The 18,215-nt window shown below is 48.4% G+C and overlaps 2 protein-coding genes across 6 annotated transcripts in view; one reads left to right on the top strand and one right to left on the bottom strand.

Annotated features, from left to right (window-relative positions):
* rft1 (RFT1 homolog) overlaps positions 1–17,100 on the bottom strand; it is a 101,304-nt gene extending 84,204 nt beyond the window's left edge. Inside the window, exons 1-4 of one of the 4 annotated variants that reach the window (XR_015759355.1) lie at positions 16,663–17,100; positions 14,541–14,715; positions 13,981–14,066; positions 7,990–8,106 (exon numbers count right to left, since the gene is read on the bottom strand). Coding sequence is in view for 3 of the 4 variants with exons in the window: in XM_087994032.1 (XP_087850158.1) it covers positions 7,990–8,106; positions 13,981–14,066; positions 14,541–14,630 (293 nt within the window). In the remaining variant the exon portion in view is untranslated. The remainder of the gene's footprint in view (positions 1–7,989; positions 8,107–13,980; positions 14,067–14,540; positions 14,716–16,662) is intronic. The other 3 variants (XM_087994032.1, XM_087994034.1, XM_043713123.2) reach the window with 3 other exon arrangements.
* LOC122561367 (musculoskeletal embryonic nuclear protein 1-like) overlaps positions 1–18,215 on the top strand; it is a 173,752-nt gene that overhangs the window by 93,523 nt on the left and 62,014 nt on the right. The window lies entirely within an intron of this gene.

The following is an 18,215-nucleotide window of genomic DNA, read 5'->3' as shown; positions in this document are numbered from 1 at the left end:
GGATAGATGGGAAAGAAGATAGGCAGGTAGGACAAGTCATGGGGACAGTGCTGAGCTGGAAGTTTGGAACTAGGGTGAGGTGGGGGAAGGGGAAATGAGGAAGCTGTTGAAGTCCACATTGATGCCCTGGGGTTGAAGTGTTCCGAGGCAGAAGATGAGGCGTTCTTCCTCCAGGCGTCTGGTGGTGAGGGACCGCCAGTGAAGGAGGCCCAGGACCTCCATGTCCTCGGCAGAGTGGGAGGGAGAGTTGAAATGTTGGGCCACAGGGCGGTGTGGTTAATTGGTGCGGGTGTCCCGGAGATGTTCCCTAAAGCGCTCTGCTAGGAGTCGTCCAGTCTCCCCAATGTAGAGGAGACCACATCGGGAGCAATGGATACAATAAATGATATTGGTGGATGTGCAAGTAAAACTTTGATGGATGTGGAAGGCTCCTTTAGGGCCTTGCATGGAGGTGAGGGAGGAGGTGTGGGTGCAGGTTTTACAGTTCCTGCGGTGGCAGGGGAAGGTGCCAGGATGGGAGAGTGGGTTGTAGGTCTTTGCGGAAGGCGGAAAGGGGTGAGGAGGGAAATATATCCCTGGTGGTGGGGTCTTTTTGGAGGTGGCAGAAATGTCGGCGGATGATTTGGTTTATGCGAAGGTTGGTAGGATAGAAGGTGAGCACCAGGGGCGTTCTCTCCTTGTTACAGTTGGAGGGGTGGGGTCTGAGGGCGGGATGTTGGAGGGCATCTTTAACCACGTGGGAAGGGAAATTACGGTCTCTAAAGAAGGAGGCCATCTGGTGTGTTCTGTGTCCCAGGTGGAACTGGTCCTCCGGAGAGCAGATACGGCGGAGGCGGAGGAATTGCGAATACGGGATGGCATTTTTGCAGGAGGTAGGGTGGGAAGAGGTGTAATCCAGGTAGCTGTGGGAGTCGGTGGGTTTGTAAAAAAATGTCAGTGTCAAGTCGGTCGTCATTAATGGAGATGGAGAGGTCCAGGAAGGGGAGGGAGGTGTCAGAGATGGTCCAGGTAAATTTAAGGTCAGGGTGGAATGTGTTGGTGAAGTTGAATTGCTCAACCTCCTCGCGGGAGCATGAGGTGGCGCCAATGCAGTCATCAATGTAGCGGAGGAAGAGGTGGGGAGTGGTTTTTACCTAATAAAAGAATGAAGCAGACCATGAAAAGTCAGGCATTGATGCTCCTGTAATAAGGTCACATACAATGGAGGTACTTAAAGATTAGATGGCATACTGGATGTTGGTTTGCTCACTGAGCTGGAAGGTTCGCTTTCAAACATTGAAGAGGTTACCTAGTATGGTGACGAAATGTCTGAAAACGAACCTTCCAGCTCAGCAAGCAAACCTACGTCCAGAAACTCAATCTGAGCTACAAATCTTCTCAAAACTCATTAGATGGCATAATATTTTATCATCCATAAAACTATTAAAATGATTTACAAAGGACTTTACAAAATCATACATCAATTTTATGGGAACTGGCCAGGAAAGTCACCATTAAACGTTCATTACATTAATGTGGGGAATGTATTACCTATAAACAACACCCTTACAGACTCAATCCAGAGAAATTACCTCAAGAGGGAAAAGAATAAATTCATGATAGACAACGATATTAATGAACAAAGCTCACCTACTGTGATGCTGTAGAAACCGAACTGTTCGCAAACATTCTGTATTGACAAGATCAATGTGGTTACAAAACCAGACTCGTGTCCTATTCCAAGATTGGAGAATTGCTTTGAAAGAACCAGACCCACATAATTCATCAATAAAATTGGTAACCTAAAAGTAAAATTGGCAAGTCCTGTTGATTGACAGAACCAAAGAAATACCAACTTTTGTAACAGTTATGGACTTTACTAATAAAAAGTCATGTAGTTGGAATGAAAAATGTACCAATAATGTTCCAATAATTAACTAATAAAGTAATTGAAGTACTATATAACTTAACAACTCAACTGTATTCAGCGAAACAAAGGAAGAACACTTATACTGCTTGACTGAACTGTCTGGTTGGCTACAAAGAGGCAATTTGATTATAGATCTAGTTAATGGTGAATTTGCCAAATTAAATGAGACTTTTTGGGCCACACAAGTGACACCTTGAGAAATGAAAGTAAAAGTTATTTTGGATCTTCCTGTGCTTGGGATAAAATGTGAAATTTTATGATACACTGAAATAAGGTACAAAGAACAATACAGCACAGAAACAGGCCCTTTCTACCCACCAAGCCTGCACCATTTCCTAATCCTTATTTAGATCCACGACTTACTGCCTATGCATAGTTTCTATCCCACTGTTTGACTCCCATTCATGGGTCTATCAAGATATGGCTTAAACACTGCAAACGTACCGGTTTCCACCACTTCCACTAGCAGTGTGCACGCACCACCCTCTGTGTGAAATATTTTATCCACACTTCTCCCGTAAACCTTCCCCCTTTTACCTTGAACCTGCGCTATCTTGCAGTTGACCTTTCCACCATAGGAAAAAGTCTCTGGCTATCTACCCTATCTGTGCCTCTCATAATTTCATAGACCTTGATCAGACCACCCTTAAGCTTCCAGTGAAACCAATCCAAGTTTATCCAACCTCTAAGACCTAAACCCTCCAGGCAATATCCTTGTCACCCTCCTCTGCACCTTCTCAAAGCATCCATGTCCTTCTGGTAGTGTGACAACCAGAACAACACGCAATATTCTAATCCTGGCCTAACTAAATTTTATACAGCTGCAATATAATTTTCTATCTTTGACATTTGCTGCCCCAGCCAGTGGAGGCAAGCATCCCAAATACCTTTTTGGCCACATTATCCACTTGTGTTGCTACTTTCAAGAATCTGTGGTCCTGTACGCCCAGATTCCTCTGTCAATGCTCCTCAGGGTTCAGCCATTCATTGTACAGGTTTCCAAAATGCATCACCTTGCATTTGTCCAGGATAAACTGCATCTGCCATTTCTCTGCCCAAATCTGCAATCTATCTATATCCTTTGACAATCCTCCTCACTGTCTGCAACTCTACCAATTTTAGTGTCATTCGCAAACATACTTATCAGACAACCTATATTTTCCTCCAGATCATTTATATATATATTACAAACAACAAAGGTCCCAGCAACAGTGGATTTTATTGGAATTTCCACCACAAATGGAATGTTCCTGAAGTAGAATTCAAACTGTACATCACTGTCTCCAGAGAAGTGATGTATGCCAGCCATAATTGATCCAGGAAAACACCTCAGAGCCAAGAATGCATGCAAAGTGACTTCAGCTACAGAACAACATTTGGATATAGAACATAGAAAAGTACAGCACAAAACAGGCCTTTTGGCCCACGATGTTGTGCAGAGATTTAATTCTAATGTAAAATTTAATAACATAACCTACGCACCCCTCAACTCACTGCTATCCACGTGCATGTCCAGCAGACGCTTAAATGTCCTCAATGACTCTGCTTCCACTACCACAGCTGGCAACGCATTCCATGCATTCACAACCCTCTGCGTAAAGAACTTACCTCTGACATCTCCTTTATATCTTCCTCCTAATATCTTCAAATTATGACTTCTCGTACCAGTCAATCCTGCCCTGGGGAAAGGTCTCTGGCTATTGACTATCTATTCCACTCATTATCTTGTACACCTCGATCAAGTCTCCTCTTTTCCTCCTCCTCTCCAGACAGAAAAGTCCAAGCTTATTCAACCTTTCTTCATAAGGCAAGCCCTCCAGTCCAGGCAGCATCCTGGAAAACCTTCTTTGCACCTTCTCCAAAGCCTCTGTATCTTTCCTATAGTAGGGCGACCAGAACTGGACACAATATTCCAAGTGTGGTCTCACCAGGGACTCGTTAGAACTGTAGCAAAACCTTGCAGCTCTTAAACTCGATCCCCCTGTTAATGAAAGCCAAAACACCATATGCTTTCTTAACAACCCTATCCACTTGGGTGGCAACTTTGAGGGATCTATGTACTTGCACGCCCAGATCCCTTTTTTCCTCCACACTGCCAAGAATCCTGTCTTTAATCCTATATTCAGCATTCGAGTGCGACCTTCCAAAATGCATCACTTCGCATTTATCCAAGTTGTTCACCATCTGCCATTTCTCAGTCCAGCTCTACATCCTGTCTATGTCGGACTGCAGCCTGCAGTAGCCCTCTATATTGACGACACCTCCAACCTTTGTGTCATCTGCAAATTTACTAACCCACCCCTCAACCTCCTCATCCAAGTCATTTATAAAAACTACAAAGAGCAGAGGCCCAAGAACAGAGCCCTGCGGGACCCCACTCAACACTGACCTCCAGGCAGAATACTTTCCATCTACAACCACTCTCTGCCTTATGTCAGCCAGTCAATTCTGAATCCAGATAGCTAAATTTCCCTGAATCCCATACTTCCTGACTTTATGACTGAACCTACCATGGGGAACCCTATCAAATGCTTTGCTGAAGTCCATATATACCACATCCACTGCTCGACCTTCGTCGACCTGTCTTGACACCTCCCCAAAGAACTCAATAAGATTTGTGAGGCATGACCTGCCCCTCACAAAGCCATGCTGACTGCCTTTAATCACACTATGCCAAATAGTCATAAATCCTATCCCTCAGAATTCTTTCTGAAACTTGGCTGACCACAGACATAAAGACTGACTGGTCTGTAATTGCCAGGGACTTCCTATTACCCTTCTTGAAAAAAGGGAACAACATTCGCCTCCTTCCAATCCTCCGGTACGACTCCTGTGGAGAGTGTGGAGGCAAATATCCTCGCCAGCAGCTTAGCAACCTCCTTTCTCGCTTCCTGGAGCAGCCTAGGATAAATCTGGTCTGGCCCTGGGGACTTATCAATCATAAAGTATCCAAAATTTCTAGTACATCAACTTCATTAATCTTGACCTGGTCAAGATTGTATCCCAGCTCCTCTAAGTTTTCATTTACAACAAGTTCCCTTTCCTTGGTGAAAACCAAAGCAAAAAACTCATTTAGGGCTTCCCCCATCTGCTCAGACTCCACGCACGAGTTCCCTCCGCTATCCCTACCTTCTCCCTCATCATTCTCTTATTCCTCACGTATGAGTAAAATGCCTTTGGGTTCTCCCTAATCCTTCTTGCCAAGCATTTTTCGTGCCCCCTCCTGGCTCTCCTCAGTCCATTTCTGAGCTCCTTTCTAGCAAGCCTGTAATCCTCTAAAGCTGTGCTAGATCCTTGCTTCCTCCACCTTACATAAACTGCCTTCTTCCTTTTGACGGGAAGTTCCTCTGTTCTTGTCATCCAAGGATCCTTCATCTTACCCCTTCTTGTCTGTCTCAGAGGAACAAATTTGTGCATCACTCGCAACAACTGCTCCTTAAATAGTCTCCACATGTCTGCTGTGCCCTTTCTGTGGAATAATTGCTCCCAGTCTGTACTTCCCAACTCCTGTCTGATAGCGTCATAATTTCCTTTTCCCCAATTAAATATCTTCCCTTGGTAAATGCTCCTTTCACTCTCCAAGGCTATGCTAAATGTGAGGCAGTTGTGATCACTTTCACCAAAGTGTTCTCCCACCGTGAGATCTGACACCTGTCCTGGCTCATTGCAGAGCACCAAATCCAAAATGGCCTCTCCCCTCGTCGGTCTGTCTGCATACTGAGTAAGGAAGCCATCCTGAACACACTTGACAAAAACGGCTCCATCCAAACCATCTGCACTTAGGAGGTTCCAGTCGATATTGGGAAAGTTGAAATCACCCATAACAACCACCCTGCTACTTTTGCATTATTCCAGAATCTGGCCACCTATAAGATCTTCAACTTCTCTACTGCTATTAGGTGGTCTGTAGAAAACCTTCAATGCTGTTCCCTTGCTGATCCTAACTTCCACCCATACTGACTCAGTAGACAAACCTTCCTCAACAACCTTCGTTTCTGTAGCTGTGATGCACTCTCTGATTAGCAATGCTACACCCCCTCCTCTTTTTCCACTCTCCCTGTTCTTTCTAAACATTTTAAACCCTGGAACATCAAGCAACCATTCCTGCCCAGTGAAACCCTTGTCTCCGTTATGGCCACAACATCGTAGCCCCAAGTATCTAAGAATAATTATATTTTCCTAAATTTAACAGCTATTTGGCCAAAGTACTTTAAAGACAACGCTGCAGAATTTTACAGCTCAAAGCTTTAGTAAATGATTTGTACATCTTTTATCTTCTATGGTCTGCATGTAATAAACTATTCATAGAGTCCTACAGCACGGAGACAGGCCCTTTGGTCCATGTTGGCCAAATTGTTCATCCATGCTAACCCCATTTCCCTACACTTGGCCCATATCCTTCTAATCCTTTCCTATCTATGTCTTGGTCCAAATGCCAATTAAAATATTGCTAATGTACTTGCCTTAACCACTTCTGCTGGCAACTCATTCCATGTGTACCAGCCTCTGTGTAAAAAAGTTGCCTCTCAGGTTCCCTTTTATTCTTTCCCCTCTAACCTTAAATTGATGCCTTCTAGACTTTGATTCCCGAACCATAGGAAAAAGACTGAGTGCATTCACCCTATCCATGCCTCTCATGATCTTATTACCTCTATAAGAACCCCCCCTCCCCGAGTCTTGTACGCTCTAAAGAAAATGATCCTAGCTTGTCTAACCTATAACTCAGACCATTGAATCCAGACAAAATCCATGTAAATTTCTGGTGCACTCTGTCCAGTTTAATAACATCCTTCCCATTACAAGGTGACCAAAACTGAACACAATAATCCAATTGCGGCCTCACCAACATCCTGTATAACTGAGTATAGAAGTTGGGAAGTTATGTTTCAATGTCCTGACTGATGAAGGCCAGTGTGCCAAAAGCCTTCTTCACTGCCCTGTCTACCTGTGACTCCACTTTCAGAGAACTGTGAACCTGAACTCCAAGATCCCTCTGTTCCAATACACTCCTTAAGACCCTACCATTCACCATGAAACTCCTACGTTGATTTGACTTTCCAAAATGCAAGACCTCACACTAATCTATATTAAACACCATTTGCCAATTCTTGGCCCAAATCCCCAGCTGATCAAGGTCCTGCTGCAATTTCTCTTAACCTTCCTCACTATCCATATACAGCCTATTTTAGTGTCATCAGCAAACTTACTTATGATATCTTGTACATTCTCATCCAAATCATTGATATCGATAAACAGTAACAGGCCCAGCACTGACCCCAGACGTACTCCACTAGTTACAGGCCTCTTGTCCAACAAGCATCCTTCCACTATTACCCTTTGCTTCCTACTATCAAGCCAATTTTGCATCCGATTTGCCAGCTCGCCCTGGATTCAATGCCATCTAACCTTCCAGAGCAGTCTGCCATGTGGAACTTTATCAAAGGCCTTACTGAAATCCATTTATTTTTTACTTGAGAAAATTCTAACTGACTTGTTTCAGATATTAAACAATGAGCAGACTGAAATCCCTTCTTTTCTAAATTAAAACTTTGTTTTGACCAATGGACAAGTGGGACAAAGTGAGAAATCAGCTCATCACCCTTCCAAACTGATCATATCAATAAACTCAATCGTAAGGATGCTGATGTTTCATTGTTAAAGCTGCATTTGGCAAAATAAATTAATGCTTGTGAAAACACACATTCAAGCACATGCATTGGGATGTTCCAATTGTCTTAACAGTTATAATTTATAATTGTCATAATTGTAGCAGAAGATAAATATACAACAGAGGCGAGTTTGCTATTCATGCGAGTCTCCTCCATCATATAAGCAAATTTGAAATGTATTAGGACTCATCGTATTGGACTTTCACAGTGATCATTCCTTGTCAATATTTACAATGAGGACCAACCAGAAAGAAACTTTAATAAGCTGCAGTTTTCTGATTGTGATTATTGTCATTATAATATCATCGAGGAGGCTTCTATTCCAAAGATACTCCATCTGTTGAGGAGATAACTGACCAAAAACAATTCGTTGAGACATGCTGGCACTGTTAACTTCTGCTGGATACTTACGTTAACCAGAGCAGGTTTATAACCTGGGCCCATTTCTGTTCCACACCAACATTCAGGCATGCTTTCCGAAAAGCTTCTCGTGCAAGGAAAACGACTGTAGAATACAGCAGTGTGAGCCTGCATGGAGAAAGACCAGCAGCAGTTACCCAAGTACAATGTGGCTTATAGTCAAAGGTAAAGTCAGAAAGAGTACAAAACTTGCACCTGCCCTGAATTTTATTCTGAATCAGAATTCAATCAGGATCAGGGGATCAGCAAATTATTGAACTGCATAACTAAGACGGTCATTTAGCTCATCAAGGTGGTAAAAACAATGACTGCAGATGCTGGAAACCAGATTTCTGGATCAGTGATGCTGGAAGAGCACAGCAGTTCAGGCAGCATCCGAGGAGCTTCAAAATCGACGTTTCGGGCAAAAGCCCTTCATCAGGAATAAAGGCAGCGAGCCTGAAGCGTGGAGAGATAAGCTCGAGGAGGGTGGGGTGGGGAGAGAGCAGCACAGAGCACAACAGGCCAGTGGGGGAGGAGATGAAGGCGATAGGTCAGGGAGGAGAGGGTGGAGTGGATAGGTGGAAAAGGAGCTAGGCAGGTCGGACAAGTCCGGACAAGACAAGGGACAGTGCCGAGCTGGAGGTTTGAAACTAGGATGAGGTGGGGGAAGGGGAAAATGAGGAAGCTGTTGAAGTCCACATTGATGCCCTGGGGTTGAAGTGTTCCGAGGCGGAAGATGAGGCGTTCTTCCTCCAGGCGTCTGGTGGTGAGGGAGCGGCGGTGAAGGAGGCCCAGGACCTCCATGTCCTCGGCAGAGTGGGAGGGGGTGTTGAAATGTTGTCCGGAAACCCTGCACTGCCCGGTTCTACCTCCCTCCCAAGATCCACAAGCCTGACCACCCTGGCCGACCCATTCTCTCAGCATGCTCCTGCCCCACTGAACTCATCTCTACCTACCTCGACACTGTCCTATCCCCCCAGTCCAGAAACTCCCCACATACGTTCGAGACACCACCCACGCCCTCCACCTCCTCCAAGACTTCCGTTTCCCCGGCCCCCAACGCCTCATCTTCACCATGGATATCCTATCCCTCTACACCTCCATCCGCCATGACCAGGGCCTCCAAGCCCTCCGTTTGTTCCTCTCCAGACGTCCCCAACAGTACCCTTCCACCGACACTCTCATTCTTTTGGCCGAACTGGTCCTCACCCTTAACAATTTCTCCTGTGAATCCTCCCACTTCCTCCAGACCAAAGGGGTAGCCATGGGCACACGTATGGGCCCCAGCTATGCCTGTCTTTTTGTTGGCTACGTAGAACAGTTGATCTTCCGTAATTACACCGGCACCACTCCCCACCTCTTCCTCCGCTATATTGATGACTGCACTGGCGCCATCTCGTGCTCCCGCGAGGAGGTTGAGCAATTCATCAACTTCACCAACACATTCCCCCCTGACCTTAAATTTACCTGGACCATCTCTGACACCTCCCTCCCCTTCCTGGACCTCTCCATCTCCATTAATGACGACCGACTTGACACTGACATTTTTTACAAACCCACCAACTCCCACAGCTACCTGGATTACACCTCTTCCCACCCTATCTCTTGCAAAAATGCCATCCCGTATTCCCAATTCCTCCGCCTCCGCCGTATCTGCTCCCAGGAAGACCAGTTCCACATAGAACACAACAGATGGCCTCCTTCTTTAGAGACCGTAATTTCCCCTCCCACGTGGTTAAAGATGCCCTCCAACGCATCTCGTCCACATCCCGCACCTCCGCCCTCAGACCCCACCCCTCCAACCGTAACAAGGACAGAACGCCCCTGGTGCTCACCTTCCACCCTACAAACCTTCGCATAAACCAAATCATCCGCCTACATTTCCGCCACCTCCAAAAAGACCCCACCACCAGGGATATATTTCCCTCCCCACCCCTTTCCGCCTTCCGCAAAGACTGTTTCCTCCGTGACTACCTGGTCAGGTCCACGCCTCCCTACGACCCACCCTCCCATCCTGGCACTTTCCCCTGTCACCGCAGGAACTGTAAAACCTGTGCCCCACACCTCCTCCTCACCTCTATCCAAGGCCCTAAAGGAGCTTTCCACATCCATCAATGTTTTACCTGCACATCCACTAATATCATTTATTGTATCCGTTGCTCCCGATGCGGTCTCCTCTACATTGGGGAGACTGGGCGCCTCCTAGCAGAGCGCTTCAGGGAACATCTCCGAGACACCACACCAATCAACCAAACCGCCCTGTGGCCCAACATTTCAACTCCCCCTCCCACTCTGCCAAGGACATGGAGGTCCTGGGCCTCCTTCACTGCCGATCCCTCACCACCAGACGCCTGGAGGAAGAACGCCTCATCTTCCGCCTCGGAACACTTCAACCCCAGGGCATCAATATGGACTTCAACAGCTTCCTCATTTCCCCTTCCCCCACCTCATCCTAGTTTCAAACCTCCAGCTCAGCACTGTCCCTTGTCTTGTCCGGACTTGTCCGACCTGCCTAGCTCCTTTTCCACCTATCCACTCCACCCTCTCCTCCCTGACCTATCGCCTTCATCTCCTCCCCCACTGGCCTGTTGTGCTCTGTGCTGCACTCTCCCCACCCCCACCCCCACCCCCACCCTCCTCTAGCTTATCTCTCCACGCTTCAGGCTCACTGCCTTTATTCCTGATGAAGGGCTTTTGCCCGAAACGTCGATTTTGAAGCTCATTTAGCTCATCATACCTATGCTGGCTCTTTGAAGTATCTATTCAAAGAATCCAGTTTTTCTGCTCTTGCCACACAACCCCTAAACTTTTTTTGTTGTTAATTCTCTTTGGAAAGTTACTATGAATCTGCTTTTAACAACTCTTTTGGAGAGCACATTTTTGTTTATTCTTCCATGGAATGTCAGCATCGCTGAAAAGTGTTCATACCTATGAAAAATAATGGCCTGAATCTGATGTTGCTTTTTGGCTATGGGTCAGTTTTGTCCAGTATCTGAGTTTTTTTCTCTGTGAGTGCCAGCAAGAGCTTAGCTGTATCTTATCAAACTTGCCTCATTACCCACCAGCCCTGAAGGTGCCCCTCACCTGATTCCAGCCTCATTCTTCCACTCTGTTTCTTGAAGAACTCACCACACTCAGAACACTTGCCACAAGATCATCATTCTACACACCTATGTCATCTTTAAAGACAGGCCTGCACCCAGAGGAACCCTAGTTCTGAAGTTACCCTGCTCCCCTATACTGGGACAGCTTGGCTAGGGAAGTGGCAAGTTTTGAAGCACGTCTTCAGTACTATTGGCAGAATGTTGTCAGGGCCCATAGTCTTTGCAGTAACCAGTGCCTCCAATAGTTTCTATATGTCATTTGAAGTGAACTGGATTGGCTGAAGACTGGCATCTGAGAGGTTGGGGTCTCTGAAGGAGACTGAGATTGGCACTTGCAGCTGAAGATTGTTGCTAATGCTTCTGGCTTTTGCAATTAGATTAGATTAGATTACGTACAGTGTGGAAACAGGCCCTTCGGCCCAACAAGTCCACACCGACCCGCCGAAGCGTAACCCACCCATTCCCGTACCTTTACCCCTTTACCTAACACTACAGGCAATTTAGCATGGCCAATTCACCTGACGTGCAGATCTTTGGACTGTTGGAGGAAACCGGAGCACCCGGAGGAAACCCACGCAGACACGGGGAGAATGTGCAAACTCCACACAGTCAGTCGCCTGAGTCGGGAATTGAACCCGGGTTTCTGACGCTGTGAGGCAGCAGTGCTAACCACTGTGCCACTGTGCCGCCCACACGGTGATGTGCTGGGCTCTCCCATTACTTAGGAGAGAGATATTTGTGGAGCCTCTGCTCCAGTGAATTGTTTAATTGTCCACCACGACTGAAGACTGGGTGTTACTGGACTGCAAAGCTTAGATTTGATCCATAGGTTTGGGGATTGCTTAGCTCTATCTACCACTTGCTGCTTATGCTATTTGGCACACATTCAGTAGCTTCACTAATTGTCCTCCAGTTTTACACAGATTGTCCCCTTGGTCCCTAGTCAACTTCTTTCTGCTAACCAAAGTTCCAGTTGTACACATCCTTCAGCTCCATGTCGTCTACAAACTATACATCAGTTACTGCTTGAACAAGTTGTTGTGTAAACAATACTTGCAGTGAATCTCTGGTTGCTTGCATGCAAAACAAAGAATTCGTCCAGTTCTCTTTCTCATTTCAGTATACAAATAAAAATACAGAAAATTAATAAGACACAGTCTTTAGAATATATCCTCCTTAATCCCAAGCACAAACCAACATTCATAAAGGCACAATACAAATATATATGTATATAAAGCACATCTCTACTTAGTGGAAAAATAGAGAAACCCTTCTGGATTAAGAATGCAAATCAAAAAGGCAGAATGAGATAATGGAACATAAAACAGTACAGCACAGTAACAGGCCCTTCGGCCCACAATGTTGTGTCGACCTTTTATCCTACTCTAAGATCAAACTAACTTACGTACCCTTCATTATACTATCTTCCACGTGCCTATCCAAGTTAGTTGCTTAAATGTCTCTAATGTATCTGACTACTACACTGCTGGCAATGCATTCCATGCACCCACCACTCTGTGTAAAGAATCTACCTCTGACATCTTCCCCCAATTACCTTAAAATTATGCCCCTTCATGACAGACATTTCCGCCCAGGGAAAAAAGTTTCTGACTATCCACTCTACCTATGCATCTCAACATCTTGTACACTTCTATCATGTCGCCTCTCATCTTTGCTTCAATGAGAAAAATGCTAGCTCCCTCAACCTTTCTCCAGTCCTGACAGCATCCTGCTAAGTCTTCTCTGCACCCTCTTGAAAGCTTCACATCTTTCCTATAATGAGGCGACCAGAACTGAACACAATATTCCAAGTGTGGTCTAACCAGGGCTCTGTAGAACTGTAGCATAACTTTGGAGCTCTTAAACTCAATCCCCTTTCTAATAAAAGCCAACACATCTTCTTAACAACCCTATCAATGTGGGTGGCAACTTTGAGCGATCTATGGACATGGACCTTGCTTCCTCAGCCTTTCAGTCTCTGTGTAAAGACCATGTCTTTTTATTTTTTTGAAGTTTTGAATGTGAAGAAGACTGTTTTAAAAACCAAGGATCGTCAAAAGATTGCGGCACTTTTTAAACGCAAGTAACTGGATACTCATTGTAAGTGTTGTTTACATAGCTACTTGTTTAAACTGTAGCGAAAGTCCAGCTTGCAGACAAGCTGAAACTAGGACAATGTACAAATGGAGATTTGGTTTAGAACAAGTTGCCTAAATGGTCTAAGCACTAGTAACCAGTTATCAATTACAAAGGCTTTCTGCATGCAACAACTATGTGATTAGTTCTCAAGTAGAACAGTTTGGGTGTGTAAATGAAATAGGCAGGAGCTATCTATTTTCTCTTTAAACTGGCTTTCTTCAGGATTAAGGTGTATTTAAAGGAGATTCCCTCAGCAGTTGCTAAAGCTGTGGCCTCTTAACCAGTGGGCCAGAGACTTTATAAGTGTGAACCAGCCACGCTGTGTCTTTTGTAAGTGAGTAAAAGTATCTAGGGAATGTGAACCAAGGAGTAGTACATTCTGAACAGCCAAAAGGATCATCTCAGCAAATTCTGTACACAGGCCACTGAACTGCCTAGCTAGTTCTTCCCACTGCCACCATGATGACACCTATGTTTTTTTGGGTCCGCCTACACATATATCGAGGGAAGGTCCGTGAGGGAATTACAGCTTTGATTAGTTGAGCTACATGTTGACAGGTATAATTGTTTGTGTAGCTAGAGTCTATTTAACTTGTGATAAATAATATTTCTTGTTAAGTAGAGAAGGGGAGTCTCTTTTCTGTCAACTTGATTCTGAACATTTTGCTTACTTTTACAAAAACCTTTCATATTGTATCTTAGAAACAAAAAGGCTGAAATTGAAAAGAGTTAAAAGACTGAAATGCCAAGCTCTTACCTCACATTAACAATGCCAATGGTCTCCTTTGAAACATACCTCAGGGTGTATGCATTCAACAGAAAGCTGAGTAGTCGAAACAACACCTGACAGTCACAACAAAAAACAGTGAGAAATCGGTCCAATAACCAAAATACCAACTTACTCTGCAGTTAAATGAGGGGTAGAAATGGAGAGGGGGATGGGATGGGTGAGAGGGATGAGGGAGGAGAAGGGGGAGGGGGACTTAGAACATAGAAGAATACAGCGCAGTACAGGCCCTTCGGCCCTCGATGTTGCGCCGATCCAAGCCCACCTAACCTACACTAGCCCACTATCCTCCATATGCCTATCCAATGCCCGCTTAAATGCCCATAATGAGGGAGAGTCCACCACTGCTACTGGCAGGGCATTCCATGAACTCACGACTCGCTGAGTAAAGAACCTACCCCTAACATCTGTCCTATACCTACCCCCCCTTAATTGAAAGCTATGCCTCCTTGGGACGGGAGCAGACAGGAAAAGGAGTGGTGGGGAGGGGTTTGCACAGTTTTGTGAAGGGTAGGTCATGCCTCACAAACCTTATTGAGTTCTTTCAGAAGGTGACCAAACTGGTAGATGAGGGTAAAGCAGTTGATGTGGTACATATGGATTTCAGTAAGGCATTTCATAAGGTTTCCCACGGTAAGCTATTGCACAAAATACGGAGGCATGGAATTGATGGCAATTTTGCTGTTTAGATCAGAAATTGGCCAGCTGAAAGAAAACAGAGCATGGAGGTTGATGGGAAATGTTTATCCTAGAGTTCAATTACGAGTGGTGTACTGCAAGGATTTGTTTTGGGGCCACTACTGTTTGTCATTTTTATAAGCAACCCGGATGAGGGGATAGAAGGATGGGTTAGTAAATTTGCGAATGACACAAAGGTCAGTAGAGTTGTGGACAGTGCAGAAGGATGTTGCAGGTTACAGAGGGACAAAAATACGCTGCAGAGATGGGCTGAGAGATGGCAATTGGAGTTTAATGTGGAAAAGTGTGAGGTGATTCACTTTGGAAGGAGCAACAAGAATAAAGAGAACTGGGCTAAGGGTGAGAATCTTGGTAGTGTTGTTGAGCAGAGGGATCTTGGTGTCCATGTACATAGATCCTTGAATGTTGCCACCCAGGGTTGATAGGATTGTTAAGAAGGCATATGGTGGTGGGGGTGGTGGGGGAGGGAAGGTGGAGAACAGTGGGGGGGGGGGGGGGGGGAGGAGAACGGTGGGGGGGGGGGGAGGAGAACGGTGGGGGGGGGGGGGGGGGGGAGGAGAACGGTGGGGGGGGGGGGAGGAGAACGGTGGGGGGGGGGGGAGGAGAACGGTGGGGGGGGGGAGGAGAACGGCGGGGGGGGGGGAGGAGAACGGCGGGGGGGGGGGGAGGAGACCGGCGGGGGGTGGGGAGGAGAACGGCGGGGGGTGGGGAGGAGAACGGCGGGGGGTGGGGAGGAGAACGGCGGAGGGTGGGGAGGAGAACGGCGGAGGGTGGGGAGGAGAACGGCGGAGGGTGGGGAGGAGAACGGCGGGGGGTGGGGAGGAGAACGGCGGGGGGTGGGGGGAGGAGAACGGTGGGGGGGGGAGGAGAACGGTGGGGGGGGGGGAGGAGAACGGTGGGCGGAGGAGGGGGGGGAGAACGGTGGGGAGGAGGGGGGGAGAACGGTGGGGAGGAGGGGGGGGAGAACGGTGGGGAGGAGGGGGGGGGGAGAACGGTGGGGAGGAGGGGGGGGGAGAACGGTGGGGGGGGGGAGGAGAACGGTGGGGGGGGGGGGAGGAGAACGGTGGGGGGGGGGGAGGAGAACGGTGTGGGGAGGAGGAGAACGGTGTGGGGAGGAGGAGAACGGTGTGGGGAGGAGGGGGGGGAGAACGGTGTGGGGAGGAGGGGGGGGGAGAACGGTGGGGGGAGGGGGGGGAAGGAGGGGGGGGAACGCGGGGGGGGGGAAGGAGGGGGGGGAACGCGGGGGGGGGGAAGGAGGGGGGGAACGCGGGGGGGGGGGAAGGAGGGGGGGGGAACGCGGGGGGGGGGAAGGAGGGGGGGGGAACGCGGGGGGGGGGACGCGGGGGGGGGGGACGCGGGGGGGGGGACGCGGGGGGGGGACGCGGGGGGGGGACGCGGGGGGGGGGGGAACGCGGGGGGGGGGGAACGCGGGGGGGGGGGGAACGCGGGGGGGGGGGAACGCGGGGGGGGGGGAACGCGGGGGGGGGGAACGCGGGGGGGGGGAACGCGGGGGGGGGGGAACGCGGGGGGGGGGGAGCGCGGGGGGGGGGAACGCGGGGGGGGGGGAACGCGGGGGGGGGGGGAACGCGGGGGGGGGGGGGGAACGCGGGGGGGGGGGGAACGCGGGGGGGGGGGAACGCGGGGGGGGGGGAACGCGGGGGGGGGGGGAACGCGGGGGGGGGGGGAACGCGGGGGGGGGGGGAACGCGGGGGGGGGGGGGGAACGCGGGGGGGGGGGGGAACGCGGGGGGGGGGAACGCGGGGGGGGGGAGCGGGGGGGGGGGGGGACGCGGGGGGGGGGGGGACGCGGGGGGGGGGGAACGCGGGGGGGGGGAACGCGGCGGGGGGGGGGAGGGGATAGTGTAGGAGGGAGTAGAGGAGAGGGCTCAATGGGATTCCGGTTGCTGAGTGGTTTCCATGGTGACACAGGCCCCAAGCCTCGGCCTCCCTGTACCTGTAGCCCCGCGCTGTATGACGTTAGTTTAGCCGCGTTCGTCAGCGCCTCCTGGGATCGCATCGCCGCCCAGTCCCCGGCTCTAGGCCGCACCGCCTCAACCCTCTCCCAAAACCAGAGACTGGCGCAACCGCCGCTTCTTCAGCAACGCGAGGGGAGCGAGGGCGGAGCTTCATCCACCCCCGGTGAGTGTGAACACCCAGAGGGGGAGAGGGACGCCGAGTGTGAACACCCTGAGAGAGCCCTGTGTGAGAGAGACGCTGAGTGTGAACACCCAGTGGGTTCGAGTGTGAACATCCAGCATGTGAGAGGGATGCCAAGTGTGAACAGCCAGAGTTTGAGAGAGACGCTGACTGTGAACACCCAGAGAGGAACCTGAGCTTGAACAGCAAATGTGGAGCCACTGAGTGTGAGAAACTGAATGTAAACAGCCAGGTTGACTGTCACTTGTATGAGGGGGCATCTATTATTATGATCACAATAATCAATCGGTAGGTGGCTTGGGAAATCTGACTGGTAGCACATCTCAAGATAAGGTTTTCCTGAAAAGTCTACAAGATTTCTTTTTAGTGCAACATGTGACTTGGTAGGGAACAGGCGATTCAGGATTTGGTGATGTGTATTGATGTAGACTTGATTGGGGAGTTGAACAAAAGAGAAGTACAGCTCAGGAACGGGTCTTTAGGCCCTCCAGGCTTGTGCTGATCATCTAACTAAACTAAAAATAAACCTTCTGCCCTTATTCAGTCCGTATCCCTCTATTCCACCCTATTCAAGTAACCATCCAGATGCCTCTAAATGTCACCAACATGCCTGCTTCTACCACCTCATCTGGCAGTGTGTGACACTGCATGAAAAACATCCCTCACACATCTCACTTGAACTTCCCTACCTGTCACCTTGAACCTGTGCCCCCTTGTAATTGAAACTTCAACCCTGGGAAAAAACTTCTGACTATCCAGCCTACTTATGCCTCTCATAATTGTGTAAACCTCTATCAGGTCTCCTTTCAGCCACCGTCTTTCCAGTGAAAACTATGTTTTTCCAAATAGCCTTAAGTCGTATCTCTCAGAATCCTTTCCCAAACCTTGCTTACCACGGATAGAAGACTGACTGTGAACATACTATCTCAAAAAATCTCCCTGGACACATCTAACAAGTCACCACCACAACTACCATGTTTTTTTCACTCTTTCCCAGTATCTGACTACATATCTGTTCTTCTGTCTCCCCTGTGCAGTTGAGAGGTAGACAATAGACAATAGGTGCAGGAGTAGGCCATTCTGCCCTTCGAGCCTGCACCACCATTCAATATGATCATGGCTGATCATCCTTAATCAGTATCCTGTTCCTGCCTTATCTCCATAACCCTTGATTCCACAATCCTTGAGAACTCTATCCAACTCTTTCTTAAATGAATTCAGAGACTGGGCGTCCACTGCCCTAGCATTCCACACAGCCACCACTCTCTGGGTGAAGAAGTTTCTCCTCATCTCTGTCCTAAATGGTCTACCCCGTATTTTTAAGGTGTGTCCTCTGTATCGGCACTCACC

Source organism: Chiloscyllium plagiosum, unplaced genomic scaffold (assembly GCF_037043375.1).
Source record: "Chiloscyllium plagiosum isolate Xiang-an unplaced genomic scaffold, Cpla_swu_hap1 HiC_scaffold_14, whole genome shotgun sequence".
NCBI lineage: Eukaryota > Metazoa > Chordata > Chondrichthyes > Orectolobiformes > Hemiscylliidae > Chiloscyllium > Chiloscyllium plagiosum.
Note: the sequence above shows the minus strand (reverse complement) of the source record. Positions and strands in the feature narration are given on the sequence as shown.